Here is a 14,089-nt window from a genome sequence, read left to right on the forward strand (position 1 = left end):
TTTTTAAAGTCTTTTATTTTTTCTATGCTTCAGTTTAAACATGAACCTAATCTGGTTTGTAGGCGCGGAAACACTAAAACGATTTAAATACTCAATATCTGAAAAATGCAGTTGTCACAATAAAAACCTGACGATGGAGTAACTGCCTGAAAGTTAAAGGAAGTTTAAAAAGAAAGAAAGTAAAAGTTAAAAATAATAATGCGCATCTTTCCATTTTTGTGGCCATAACAATCAGGCAGTTTCAAAAAACAAAAAGGCTGTAGGAGGAGATCAACAGTTTTATGCTAGAAGCATTTATCTAACCGGGGATCACGTGGCTCCATTCAGCCCCTTTTACCTCAACTCTGAACTTTTTGTGGTTTAAATAAACAGTTGTTGTCTAACTGTTAAAATCTCCAATTGGACCAAAAGCATTTTTGAGATTCAGTGAAAATCTTTGTGCAGAGAATAATCTTATATCACAGTATTCATCTGTGTAAAACTGCTCTGAGAAAGCTGCGGATCACCTCAGCGTTTACTTCAGTTAAAAAATAACAATTTGTTGAATTGGAATAAAGTGTTGGACTTATCCGAGCTTGGATAAGTAATTTTGTAGCAGCTGTAGCTTCTTCTTAGGGAAGGTGGCCTGCTGTGTAGCCTCTGTGTGACACGGGCCCAGCGGCGTTGTTATGGGAAGTGAGCGAGTGTCTCTCTTTGTTGTGGGTTTGTGTGTGCGAGAGTTTGTCACGAGGGTCTTTTCTGGTGCCACACATGTTTTCACTGTGCAGTTTTTCCCACACTCCCACCAGCTGCCTGTTTTTCTTGGAACATGCGTGTTATGTTTCCTCCACCCCGCCCTGTGACGCTTCACAGGTCATATTTTGTGTGTGTGTGTCACTTTGAAAACGTTTGTATTTTTAATACCTGACTTGTTATTGCAGTTAAATGCGTGTCGTGGTTTGACCTGCGTTCGTTGTGATTAAGTTGATGATTATTTTGCTCAAACTTGGCAAATTCAGTGAAAGTAATTTTGGGTTTTGTTAGAAAAAGAAATTTTATTTCTCAAGCTTTGGACACATTTGGGATCACAGGGATTACCTGCAAATGTAATCCCTGTGATTTAGAAACAGGCTATAGAATTCTTTGAACACTCAGTTTCAGACAGTTTTTTCTATTCTTTGCTCCATGTGATGTCAGCGAGAGAGGATATGCGTTATATGATCATCTTGGACGCACAGCTCTGTGAGCACAGAAGCCCCGCCCTCGTCTTTTTCTGAGGACCAGCCTGTCTGGAGAAAGTTTGTTTGAAGGGTTTAAAGAGCTTGTTTCACACTGAGGCCCAGAATGAGATAAATGAGGATTATTTTGGAAACTGTGAATCATGCAAAGCTACTCTGGTAGAGTCCAGGAATAAAATATATTGGTTGATACTGTCTCTGTTTCCATCAGGAGGACCTGAGAGGAACCTGTGAGAGGATCGCTGAGGCCGTGCTCGGCAGAGACGACGACTGGCAGATGGGAAAAACCAAGATCTTCCTCAAGGTACTCCTGCATGCAGGGTGTTGTTCAAAGTCTCAGATTTGTAGGTGCCACTTCACACAGCTGCTAACTTCACACAGCGGCAGTATGAAACTTTTCACAGGGCTCGCTGTATTTCCAAAAAACACTGATGCCCGGGCTAAGCGGCTGGCACAGCACATCGCGTGAACTACTGTTCTCTTATCTTTCCACTGAAATGTTTCCACATTATCCAGAACTTCTTTACATTCTCGTCTCTGACTCGCTCAGCTGTGGTTCATCCCAGCCGTGACTCTGCTCTGGTTGTTTCCAGTCCACACGTCTGCTGATGGGAAACACTGCGTGTTTTAGTTTCCAGCTGTCTATCTGCCTACTTTATACAAACATGTATTGCAGATCAGGTCAGAGGTCACGTCTGTTAGCTGGCCGTCCCCACACAGAGGTTAAAAGAACAGATCATCTGGCTCCACAGTGTAGTTTGACGTGGCGAGCACAGCCTGTCAAAGCGTTTTTGTTGTTGTTGTTTATAGTCGCTCTGCAGCACAGCCGTTATCTTCATTTTTATGTTTCTGCCTTTTATTTTCTTTACTTCCTGCATTCAAAGCGCTCATCAAAGATCACTCCTGCGAATAAAATGTAATTTTGGTGAAGGGGATGGACCTTCAGCCCTTAAATCATAGTGGATATAATGTGACACTTTCACCTTTAAAGTGTTTTAGATTGATAAGTTGGGGGTGGAGCACTGAGATGTGTTGACTGTGGTGGAGTCGAGGCTCATCTCCCTCAGGCCTCGATGCTCGGACAGACAGGAAGTACAGCAGGAAGGAGAAAGTTCAGTGGGTGAAAGCAGAGCAGTGCCCACACTTCCCCAACAGGACGTGGTCAGATCAGCCTGCATGCGGGTGGACAGATGACGGGAAGGAGCTTTAGGTGTTTACATTTAGTTGTGTGTCATGTTAGTTGAAAACTGTCAGGTTAAAGCTTGTGTATCCTCCCTGTGTCTTACATTTTATATTTTTAGAAAGCAGATATTTATATTTTGCCACGTTAGCTGGAAGTGACAGCTGCTCAGTTTCATTTAAGTTACTGACTTCCTCCTGGCTTTTCCTCCAGGACCAGTAGGTGACTTTTGTGGTTTTGAGTAAAACGTTCTCAAACTGAGTCAGAGCAGAGAAACAGAAGCGTACGGAGTGTGTTTATTATTCTGTCCAGGATCATCACGACATGCTGCTGGAGATCGAGAGAGACAAGGCCATCACAGACAAGGTCATCCTCATCCAGAAGGTGGTTCGGGGTTTCAAGGACAGGTGGGTCGTCAGCGTTTCTCACAGACTGAGATTTTATTTTATTTTATGCAGCTGCCAGTGATTCTTATCCAGGAGTAGAATTCAAACATCACGCTCTCGGACCGTAGCTTACGGTGTTGTTCTGCACCTGCTTAAAACTGACACTTGCACATATCTCCTGAGTATGACTGTCATCGAATGGCTGCATCGCTTACTGTTCTGTTTTCTTTGAAAGCAGAAAATAAGACGAACAAGTCTCTCTGTGACTCTTTATAACTATTTCTCAGAGGTTTTTTCTCTTTGTATGAACAGTAAAACAAGAGGTCATATAAATAATCATTTCTGATTATTTTCAATTTCAGATCCAACTTCCTAAAGTTGAAGAAGTCGGCAGTGCTGATCCAGAAGACGTGGAGAGGATATCAGTGCAGGAAGAACTATGGAGCTGTGAGCATCGAGCAGCAGTTTGAACAAAGTGGAAACAAAATAAAATCAAAGCAAAGACTCGCTGAACTTTCCTCCTCTTTACTTTCAGATGCGAGCTGGCTTTTCTCGTCTTCAAGCTCTGGTTCGTTCCAGGAAGTTGTGCGCATCGTATCACGTGGCCCGTCAGCGAATCACAGCCTTCCAGGGTCGCTGTCGCGGCTTCTTGGTGCGTCGAGCATTCAGGCACCGGCTGTGGGCCGTCATCACCATCCAGGCCTACACGAGAGGAATGATCGCTCGACGACTGTACAAGAGGCTGAAGGCAGAGGTACACACACACACACACACACACACAGAGAACAGTGCACATATACATAAAACTCATTTTACACACAAGTTTTCAGTTTTAGAGATGATGAGATCACGTTCATGTCATCAGTTTACAAAATCTAGAGCTTGATAGATTTGATATCTTTTCATACATTGTGATTTCTGTGCTTCTCCTGGTTTCTTTGTTAAATTAATGCTCGGCCTCAAAGTGTCATTACATTGTTCACTGTTGTATAAAAAAGAAAGAGGCATTCAGAAGCTGCACTGCCCTCTGCTGCTGTGCCGAGGATGTTTTGGCAGCTGGCTGCTGCAGTTTTGATTTGGTCTTTAATGGTGGACTCCTTCATTTCTCCTCTCAGTACCGGAGGAGGCTGGAGGCCGAGAAGATGCGTCTGGCTGAAGAAGCCAAACTGAGGAACCAGATGTCTGCAAAGAGAGCGAAAGCTGAGGCTGAACGCAAACACCAGGTGAACAAATGTAACATGTGACAACATTTAAAACATCAGTGAAGCAGAGCGGGGAAGTGGATAATAATAATTCATCATCACACTTGTGCTGAGAAACATACTGGATTGTTCTGTATTTTTGAGATCTAGTGCAATGTTTCTTTCTTCAGGAGCGTCTGGCTCAGCTCGCCAAAGAGGACGCTGAGCGGGAGAAGAAGGAGAAGGAGGAGGCTCGGAGGAAGAAGGAGATGGTCGAGCAGATGGAGAAGGCCCGCACGGAGCCTGTCAATGACTCCGACATGGTGGACAAGATGTTCGGCTTCCTGGGGACCACCAGTTCTTTCCCGGGTCAGGAAGGGCAAGCCCCCGCTGGCTTTGAGGTGACACGACCAAGTTTTCCTCTTATTAATGAACCGTTTTCTCATAAAGGCCAAAGACAGTTACCCAACGTGTGTAATCAGTAAAACTGTGTCCTGTTGGCAAAGGTGTCTGATCAGGAGGACGGAAAATGACTCCTTAAGCCTCGATCGTTAATAATGGCATCGTCTGTGTGTGTGGCATGTTCACAGGACTCATGAAGACTGCTTACTCAAATACGCAGCATGGCAGATTTACAGGACATTAAAATCAGATATCATGTTGGCAGTTATTTCAAATTATTACAGATAACCAAGTCCAGTGAAATCACAGCTTTAGATAAATAAGAATGTGTGAGGTAAATTTTTTCTCTAAAAAGAATGACCTGTTTCCAATAACAGTGCTGCAGGAGAGCATGTTTCTGAGACGCAGTGATAGATTTGAGGGATTTTTGAAGTTGGAAAATTTGGAGAATTTGAAAAACTTCTGGAAACTTCAGCAGACAGTAAATTCTTGTCTTCTCTACAGGATCTGGAGCGGACCCATCACGAGCTGGAGGAGGAGGATCTGGATGAGGCTCTTCCTCTGCCTGAGGACGATGATGAAGAGGATTTATCAGAGTACAAGTTCGCCAAGTTTGCTGCCACCTACTTCCAGGGCACCACCACGCACACCTACGCCCGACGACCTCTCAAACAGCCGCTGCTCTTCCACGACGATGAGGGGGACCAGCTGGTAGGTCTGACCTCTGACCCCGCAAAAGTAAAAATGTATTTTGCAAGCGACTGAAGAAGTTTTGAAAAAGGCCACACGAGGCTGTCGCTCTACAGCGAGCTTTGCTCGTCTCTCAGGTTTAAGCCTTAACTTAATTTAGACGTAATGAGTGCAGAAAGGTTCTGACTGTGTGCAGCTGTTACAGTCTGTGCTCCATGATGCTGATGACTGGTGCGACTACTAAGACCTGTCACCAGCCAAGAACGAACCAACAAAGGAACAATTATTTCACCTGATGAACCTTTTGTTTCCTTGTGCCCTGCGTGTCTGCTCAGGCTGCTCTGGCGGTGTGGATCACGGTGCTGAGGTTCATGGGCGATCTCCCGGAGCCAAAGTACCACACGGCCATCAGCGACGGCAGCGAGAAGATCCCAGTCATGACCAAAATCTACGAGACGCTGGGGAAAAAGACGTACAAGCGAGAGCTGCAGGCGCTGCAAGGGGAGGGAGAGGTGAGGAGGAAGAGTGACGGAGTTTAAAGGTTTGAGCGAGTAAACGCTAACATAAGCTATAAAGTATGAACTATTATTCAGTGTGTTCATGTAACTTATCTGTTTTTAACATTTGTTACTTCATATAGTTTCCAAAGATCAGGAATAACAGGGTGCAGGTCACAGTGACTGTGTAAGGGATCTCTGTGAGCTGATTTCCTTCTCTCACCTCCAGACGCCTCACTCTGACAGCCACAAGAAGAACAGCGTCCGACACAAACTTGTGTCCCTCACCCTGAAGAAGAAATCCAAGATCACCGAGGAGGTAAGAGAGAGGGAGGGTGATATGATGCTGGTCTTGTTTCTGTTAATTAAACATGAGCAGTCTGAGACTGAAAATTGTGCTTCTGGTGCAGAAGGAAATCTGGGTTTGAACTTCATGTTAAAAACATGAAGTCAGATTTTATCTCAAGCGCAGATGAAGAGATTTTATCAATTTCAAGTCCATTTTGGGTCAAATCCATATATTTGTGAATAATTCTGCTAACAGACAGACAAATTAAGATAATCATGTAATCTGATGCTTTTCAGGTCACCAAGCGCCTTAACGACGGTGAGTACGGTGTTCATGGCAACAGCATGCTGGAAGATCGTCCCACATCCAACCTGGAGAAACTTCACTTTATCATCGGCAACGGGATCCTGAGGCCAGGACTCAGGTAAACAAACAAAGGGTCATCATGTAGTTTCCCAAACTTACCCAAAATTACCTTGGATATAAAAACTGGACATGTGGAGGAAAAAACTTGTCTCTAAGCCGCCCTTTGTGTATTTGATAAAATAGACCTTCCCAGATGTCACAGCGCTGTGGCCCACTTTGAAATTTAAAAGTGAAAGTTTAAAATTTTCCAGTTTTCAGTGAAACTTTAATTTGAAGTTTGTTTGTTTTTTAAAAAGCAGATACTTTCACATTTTCCTTTATCGAGCTGTTGCCTCATAAAAACGTTTACGTCACATATGGGAGACTAACACAATACGACGGTCTACGGACTCAAAGCTGCTCTTAAATTCAAGATGAATCTCTTTGGACATCTAAGCTGTCATCCCGTTGATTTTTCTTTTAGTCATCATTCTGTCATATTTACCGTATGTTTATTATTATTGTTGTACATTAATATTCATCTCAGTGTATAAAGTGACGTGGTTGTGATTTGGTGCTTCACAAATGAACCTGATGTGAATTGAATTTATACATGAAGATGCCGTTGAATGAGTTAATAAAGCCATGCAGATAAAAATACATTTTAAATGGTAATTTAATGAAACGGCATGATTTCTTTTAAAGAGTAAATAATAGTGCAGAGGCTGGTGAACACGTGTGTGTGTGTCTGTGAATATGAAGCAGCGTTCACCATCAGGACAAAGTCTCGACATCCAGTTTCAGTTAATCTGCATTAAACCGCATAAAATGTGTCTCATAAAGTTCTGCTGGGTCTCTGTTAATGTCTTTGATATTTCTGAGGTGTGTGTGTGTGTGTGTGTGTGTGTGTGTGTGTGTGTTAGGGATGAGATCTACTGTCAGATCTGTAAGCAGCTGAGTCAGAACCCGTCTAAGAGTTCTCACGCTCGCGGCTGGATCCTCATCTCTTTGTGTGTCGGCTGCTTCGCTCCATCAGACAAATTTGTGAAGGTCAGTGCGTCCAACGTTTGTGTTGGCATTTACACATTAGCCATGACGTTACATCTGTGTTTGTTTTGATTGCAGTATCTGAGGAACTTCATCAGCTGCGGGCCTCCAGGCTACGCTCCATACTGTGAAGAACGTCTAAGACGAACTTTTGTGAATGGGACGCGAACGCAGCCTCCGTCCTGGCTGGAGCTGCAGGTATAAACCATAGACTGTATATAAAAGACAGACGTGGCCATTGTGACTTCACCCACCGTTTACTGGAACTGTTTCTTTTTGTGAAATCAACGTCCAGGCCACCAAATCAAAGAAGCCCATCATGTTGCCGGTGACGTTCATGGATGGCACGACCAAAACGCTGCTGACAGACTCGGCCACCACAGCAAAGGAGCTCTGCAGCGCCCTGTCTGACAAGATCAACCTGCGAGACCGCTTTGGCTTCTCGCTGTACATCGCGTTGTTTGACAAGGTGGGCACGCACACGGCATCATATGAGCTCCAAGGCATGACACTCCTTTCTAGCACCTGTTAGGCCTCACGCTCTGGAACAGTTTGGATCATCTGGATCTTTCTCAGATCTTGTGGCCACTGCAGGGATGTGAACCTCTCTGTTTGTTGGAGAAAAAACAGTCACCAGTTTGCACCTCTGATCTCGTCCTGCAGGTCTCCTCTTTAGGCAGCGGGAGCGACCATGTGATGGACGCAGTGTCGCAGTGCGAGCAGTACGCCAAAGAGCAGGGAGCTCAGGAGAGGAACGCCCCCTGGCGGCTGTTCTTCAGGAAAGAAATCTTTACGCCGTGGCACGAGCCGACAGAAGACCAGGTCGCCACCAACCTGATCTACCAGCAAACAGTCAGGGGCGCCAAGTTTGGAGAATACCGCTGTGACAGGGTGACTACACGTCCTTTGTTTTCAAAGAATAGTGTTTAGCAAGTGCATGGGAAACATTTCTGCTCCAACAGTGGACATTATAACATTTTGTAGTCAGCCTTCTGTGGGCCTTAGAGGAACTGCAAATATTCTGCATTATTAATAAGGGTAAGAAGTCGGTAACGCTCACGTGTTAGGAGCACTGATTACTGTCAGGCTGGCTGAACAGGAGGCAGGACAAACTTTTTTTTATTTCTTCTGTCTCTGTGTCTCCAGGATGACCTCGCAGAGCTGGCCTCTCAGCAGTATTACATTGACTACGGTTCAGAGATCCTCCTGGAGCGCCTGCTGAGCCTCATCCCGTCTTACATCCCGGACAGAGAGATCACCACCTCCAGATCGGTGGAGAAGTGGGCTCACTTCATCATGGCTGCTCATAAAAAGGTGATTATCACCAGTAAGAAGGAGAGGTCTTTTTAGCCCGGCTTGTAGATGAACGTGATTCTGTTTGTCTTTTAGGGCCAACCGCAGCTTAAATTGTTGAAACGCTGAAATTTCATATCCAAGCTAAGATGTTCAGCTTGGACATTATCTGTAGCAGTATGATAAATACATTTATTTTATATACTTTTTTTATTTTCACATGTAAATGTAATAAACATCTTTGTGCTCAGAGCATCTACACCCAGAAGAGATTTGACCCTCAGAAGGTGAAGGAGGAAGTGGTCGACTTTGCTCGCCACAAGTGGCCTCTGCTGTTCTCTCGTTTCTACGAAGCCTTCAAGTTTTCAGGTGAAACTTTTTTTTAATCACTTTGAACAACTTTGGTGACACTTAGTTAAAGTGTGAAAATACTGAACCGTTTTATTGATTATTGGTAAAATGATTGATTAAGGTTTATTTCAACTATGACTGAAGTTACTCAGTTCAATAAAATTGTATTTATATAGCACCAAGGTGCTTTATATTGTAGGTAGAGATGCTACAATAATACAGAAAGAACCCCAACAATCAGACGCCCCCCTATGAGCAAGCACTTGGAGACAGTGGGAAGGAAGAACTCCTTTGTAAACTCTTAGGAGCTGCTTTTCCATCATCAGTCATTTCCATCCACTGCTTGCTCCTCCTGTCATAAAGCAGTGCAGCTGGCGAGCGCTACAGTGATGCTCAGCAGTTTGTTTTTATCAGAATCCTTTTTTGATCCCTGGGGGAAATTATTTTTCGTTACAGTGCTCCATTATAAACAAACATTAACAGGGACAGACAATACACTAAGAATAGCACAATATATGCAGGCATATATATACATAAAAGTCACTTATTAATAAATAAATGAAAAAGAACATGTGCAAGAAGGGTGTAGCTGTTGCAGTAAACTGTGTGTTAAGTGGATGAGTTGTACAGGGAGCCACAGGCAGGAAAGATTTCCTGTGTCGTTCAGTGGTGCTTTTCAGTAATCTCAGTCTCTCACTGAGCGCGCTCCTGTGACTGACCAGCATGTCGTGGAGTGGGTGGGAGGTGTTATCCAACATTGTCTTTATCTTGAGAACATCCGCCTCTCCGACACCACCTTGAGGGAGTCCAGCTCCGTCCCCACAACATTACTGGCCTTACAAATCAGTTTATCGAGTCTGTTGGCATCTGTGACCTTCAGTCTGCTCCCCCGGCATGCAACAGCATAGAGGATCGCACTGGCCACAGAGTCATCAGAAAACGTCTGAAGATGGAGGTCTCTGTGCAGTGGCTGAAGTCTGTGTTGTAGAGGGTGAAGAGGAAGGGGGAGAGGACAGTCCCCTGTGGTGCCCCTGTGTTGCTGATCACCTTGTCAGACACACACTGTGGGAGACGTACATATTGTGGTCTTTCTGTCAGGTAATCAACAATCCAGGACACCAGAGAAGCATCCACCTGCATCGCTGCTAACTTATCACCCAGGAGGGTCGGCCTGATGGTGTTGAAAGCACTGGAAAAGTCAAAAAACATGACCCTCACAGTGCTCGCCGGCTGGTCCAGATGGGTGTAGACACGATTGAGCAGGTAGATGATGGCGTCCTCAGTTCCGAGACGAGGCTGATAAGCAAATTGAAGGGGATCCAGATGTGGTCTTACTATGGGTCGCAGCTGGTCCAGGATGAGCCTTTCCAGGCTCTTTATGATGTGGGAGGTCAGTGCCACGGGCCTGTAATCCTGGGGGCCACTGGGACGTGGCGTCTTTGGTACAGGGACGAGGCATGATGTCTTCCACATCACTGGGACCCTCTGCAGACTCAGACTCAGCATAAACAGTTTATGAAAGACTCCACACAGCTGGGGGGCACAGGTCTTGAGGACGCGGGGACTCACTCCGTCTGGTCCAGCAGACTTGCCTGAGTGAAGTCTCCTCATTTGCATCTCAAAACATGCAAATGAGGAGTGCATTTCTTGCCTCGAGTGCTGCAACACATCAGTTTTTCCACCTTCAGTACTGTGCTTCTTGTTGTTGAAGTAGCTCCCTTTTTAGATAAGCTGACATTCCCGGGCTTGTGTTGTTTTTGGGCACTAGGAAATGTGCCTGCATAGGGTTGCTGTAGCACTGATATCATGATATGACCCTTTAATGTTATGCAAAGTACCAGCGGCATTGTTGTAGCACCTCCAGTCTGCCATCAGTGCTTTTCATTCCACTAACTTTGATACAATGTGACACGAAAATAAAGACGGATATTGTTTAAAGCAAAATTATTCAGAATTGTTATTTATATTTTAACCTCTTGGTTCTGTAAGTTCTTTTCTTTTTTTTAATTTATTTTGATCTTTACCTCTCAGGTCCCAGTCTGCCTAAAAATGACCTCATCGTCGCCGTCAACTGGACGGGAGTTTATTTTGTAGATGAGCAGGAACAGGTCCTCTTAGAGCTCTCCTTCCCAGAAATCACTGCAGTTTCCAGCAGCAGGTGAGTCTACCTGTAGTCACCTGACCAATGACATGATTCTCTGATCTGAGGGCCGTGAGTGAGGAATGAGGGGTTAAGAGTTTCAGCGTATAAAGTGGAGCCTAAACTTAAATGTAAATTTCATCGTTATCCTGGACAGCGAAGCTGGTCAGTGCATATTTTGTTGTTCTTTCAGGGGAGGAAAGCTGCAGGGTCAGAGTTTCACTTTAGCGACCATCAAAGGAGACGAGTACACCTTCACCTCCAACAACGCAGAGGACATACGGGACCTGGTGGTGACCTTCCTGGAGGGTCTGAGGAAGAGGTCAAAGTTTGTGGTCGCTCTGCAGGACAACCCCAACCCCAGTGAGTCCTGAGCAGAGAGGCACACTCAGCTTGGAATGAAATAAATCCAGTGTGGAAAAGATTTACAAAGTGCCGTTTTCTTCCTCAGCTGGAGAGGAGTCGACGTTCCTGAGCTTCCGGAAAGGAGACCTGATCCTGTTGGACCAGGAGACCGGCGAGCAGGTCCTCAACTCTGGCTGGGCACACGGTGTTAACGAACGAACCAATCAGAAGGGAGACTTCCCAGTGGACTGCGTCTACGTCCTGCCCACCATGACCCGACCTCAGCAGGACATAGTGGTGAGGAGGAAAACATACCTAAAACGTCTGAGAATACAAAAAATGTGATTACTGGGCACTTTCAGTCATTTCAGAGCCACCTTAGTGACTCCTCCAACCACCTAATGAGCATCAAACTGCCTCAAAAATTGGCTTTCAGCATTTAAAGAAGACTATAGCCAAACATCAGGATAAGCAAAAAACAAAGAGGACTGCTGAGATTGTACGCACAACAGCAAAAAGCACAATAACCACAAAATTATGTTTTTATTACAGCTTAAAATTACAAAATGTTCCCATTTCCTGTTTAACAGTTTAGATCATACACTGTATATGAAAGATGGCCCACTGTGATGTCACAGATACTGCTGTGTTAGGTTGTCTTTTGTGCTTACACAAAACATGATGCAGTCTGATGTGATCCGAACTATCAGGCGCTGGTCACCATGACGCCCGAGCAGCGCCAGGAGTCGGTTCGTGTTTCGCAGGTCGTCATGGTGGAAACTGATGACAGAACGAAACCCTACACGCTGGAGGAGTTCTCCTACGACTACTTCAGGTACACAGACCAAAAAAACATGAGATATAGATATTTTTCTTGCTTCAAAAACAAATATCTATCGTTCTGATGATCCTCTGCCTTCATTCCTGAGTCCTGCGATCTCTGTGTAACCTGCTCCTGTCAGGCCTCCTCCCAAACACACCCTGAGCCGGGTGATGGTCACGAAGAATCGCGGGAAAGACAAGCTGTGGAGCTGCACCCGAGAGCCGCTGAAACAGCCGCTGCTGAAGAAGGTCGTCAGCCACGAGGAGCTGGCTCAGGACGCCTGCATGTCTTTTATAGATATCCTTTAAACTGCCGACTGGTGGATCACCAAGCAGACTCTGAGCTTATGTTGTGTTCAGACTAACCCCACAGACATGTTTTCACAACATTCACAAGTACTCATCGTTAACAGTAACAGCGTTCATCTCTCTCAGATTTTAGGGCCATTCTAATTAGATGATCTTCTGCGTTTCTATCATGGTTTGAGTTTTGTCTCTGTTATTACATCGTTTGTATTTTACACTGTAAGGGAAAGACTATCAGATGCAGGTTAGAAACACCTCTTAGAAGCAGGTCAGGGTACTCTGCTAGAACCTACTGCCACTTCTGATACCTTTACACATTTACCTGGGGGTTTACTTTGAAGTTTGATCAAAAATAACTTTCATTTCAGCGGCCACCTGTCCATAAAAACTGCATGTAAAGAATCACCAGTCAAATCTGGTAAATGGTAAAAACTTAAAAAGCCTTTTTTGCTCCCTGGTAGTTAAACGTCTGCCACAGTCTCAGCTCTTGTAATCTCTCTGCTTTTATATTGTACATGTGTCAGGGTTATTCCTTGACCTAGAGCCTACCTATCATGAAGTACATGGGCGACTACCCGTCCAAACGAACTCGCTCGGTGAACGAGCTGACGGACCAGATCTTTGAAGGGGCGCTGAAGGCCGAACCACTGAAGGATGAGATCTACTGTCAGATCATCAAACAGCTCACAGACAATCACGTCAAGTGTGTAAATTCACCTCAGTCACACTTTCATTTACAGATTTTTAAGGATAAAACGATGAGGTGCACGTGGATGAAACTCAGATTTTTGTTGGTTTTTTGGGGGGATGTGAAATAGACAATGATGCTGTTTTGTGCCGGCCTGTCAACCTGTGGTGGAGTCGGCCTCTAGTGGCCATTAGAGAAACTGTATTTTCCCCCACTGATTTAATTAAAAAACTAGGGCTGGGTATCATCACTGATTTCTAGAATCAATGCGATCCACCATTCGATTCTATTCGATTCAGGGAAATTTATCCTCAGACAGTCAGAAATATTATAATTCTGATCACGCATCAGTACATGTCCATATTTTTTTGTCTATTAAAAAGAAAGCTGAAACTTGCGAGACTTTATCAAAGGTGTGAGCATCACAGCAGATGCCTTTGTGTCAAAGTAGCTGAGGATAAAACACAGAAAAACATGAAGGTGATTTTCCTGGCCTGGGATTTTATAAAAATATTCTGCAGTACATCAAAAACGAAAGAAAACCATTAATCAACACATGAACATTAGCTGATGCTGCTGAAGTGAAGCAGAGCAAAGTTACAGAGGTTTGATTAGAGACACAGCTGAACGTTTTGCAATTTTGCATCATTTTAAGAAGTTTAAATTTGTTCAGAATTGAACAGCAGAAATTAGGTTTTCTTTTCGGAAGTAAGTAAAAGGAAAAAAAACAGCGGCCGACAGAGCTGTAAACAACGATAGACTTGTGCATAATAAGCAAGCAAATAATGCAGAAAACAGATTTTTAGACGGGAAACTGTTCTTGAAGTACAGAGAGAGAGAGAGCTGTGCATGAAGTGTGATTTTTATCCTGGTGGAAGCAAAACAGCAAAAGTCAGAGTGAATTCATGAC

The 14,089-nt window shown here is 44.4% G+C and overlaps 1 protein-coding gene across 1 annotated transcript in view; it reads left to right on the forward strand.

Annotated features, from left to right (window-relative positions):
• The window catches only part of LOC102210123 (unconventional myosin-VIIa), a 49,053-nt gene that overhangs the window by 26,068 nt on the left and 8,896 nt on the right, over positions 1 to 14,089 (forward strand). Inside the window, exons 17-38 of the mRNA XM_005753787.1 lie at positions 1,429 to 1,521; positions 2,710 to 2,804; positions 3,146 to 3,230; positions 3,319 to 3,537; positions 3,899 to 4,006; positions 4,156 to 4,365; positions 4,871 to 5,077; positions 5,392 to 5,568; positions 5,783 to 5,872; positions 6,139 to 6,266; positions 7,111 to 7,237; positions 7,313 to 7,432; positions 7,530 to 7,703; positions 7,898 to 8,125; positions 8,381 to 8,548; positions 8,779 to 8,896; positions 10,910 to 11,036; positions 11,212 to 11,381; positions 11,470 to 11,660; positions 12,074 to 12,198; positions 12,326 to 12,483; positions 13,041 to 13,194. Coding sequence (XP_005753844.1) covers positions 1,429 to 1,521; positions 2,710 to 2,804; positions 3,146 to 3,230; positions 3,319 to 3,537; positions 3,899 to 4,006; positions 4,156 to 4,365; positions 4,871 to 5,077; positions 5,392 to 5,568; positions 5,783 to 5,872; positions 6,139 to 6,266; positions 7,111 to 7,237; positions 7,313 to 7,432; positions 7,530 to 7,703; positions 7,898 to 8,125; positions 8,381 to 8,548; positions 8,779 to 8,896; positions 10,910 to 11,036; positions 11,212 to 11,381; positions 11,470 to 11,660; positions 12,074 to 12,198; positions 12,326 to 12,483; positions 13,041 to 13,194 — 3,272 coding nt within the window. The remainder of the gene's footprint in view (positions 1 to 1,428; positions 1,522 to 2,709; positions 2,805 to 3,145; positions 3,231 to 3,318; positions 3,538 to 3,898; positions 4,007 to 4,155; positions 4,366 to 4,870; positions 5,078 to 5,391; positions 5,569 to 5,782; positions 5,873 to 6,138; positions 6,267 to 7,110; positions 7,238 to 7,312; positions 7,433 to 7,529; positions 7,704 to 7,897; positions 8,126 to 8,380; positions 8,549 to 8,778; positions 8,897 to 10,909; positions 11,037 to 11,211; positions 11,382 to 11,469; positions 11,661 to 12,073; positions 12,199 to 12,325; positions 12,484 to 13,040; positions 13,195 to 14,089) is intronic.

This window comes from Pundamilia nyererei, unplaced genomic scaffold (assembly GCF_000239375.1).
Source record: "Pundamilia nyererei isolate P.nyererei 1_Seehausen unplaced genomic scaffold, PunNye1.0 scaffold00463, whole genome shotgun sequence".
Classification (NCBI taxonomy): domain Eukaryota; kingdom Metazoa; phylum Chordata; class Actinopteri; order Cichliformes; family Cichlidae; genus Pundamilia; species Pundamilia nyererei.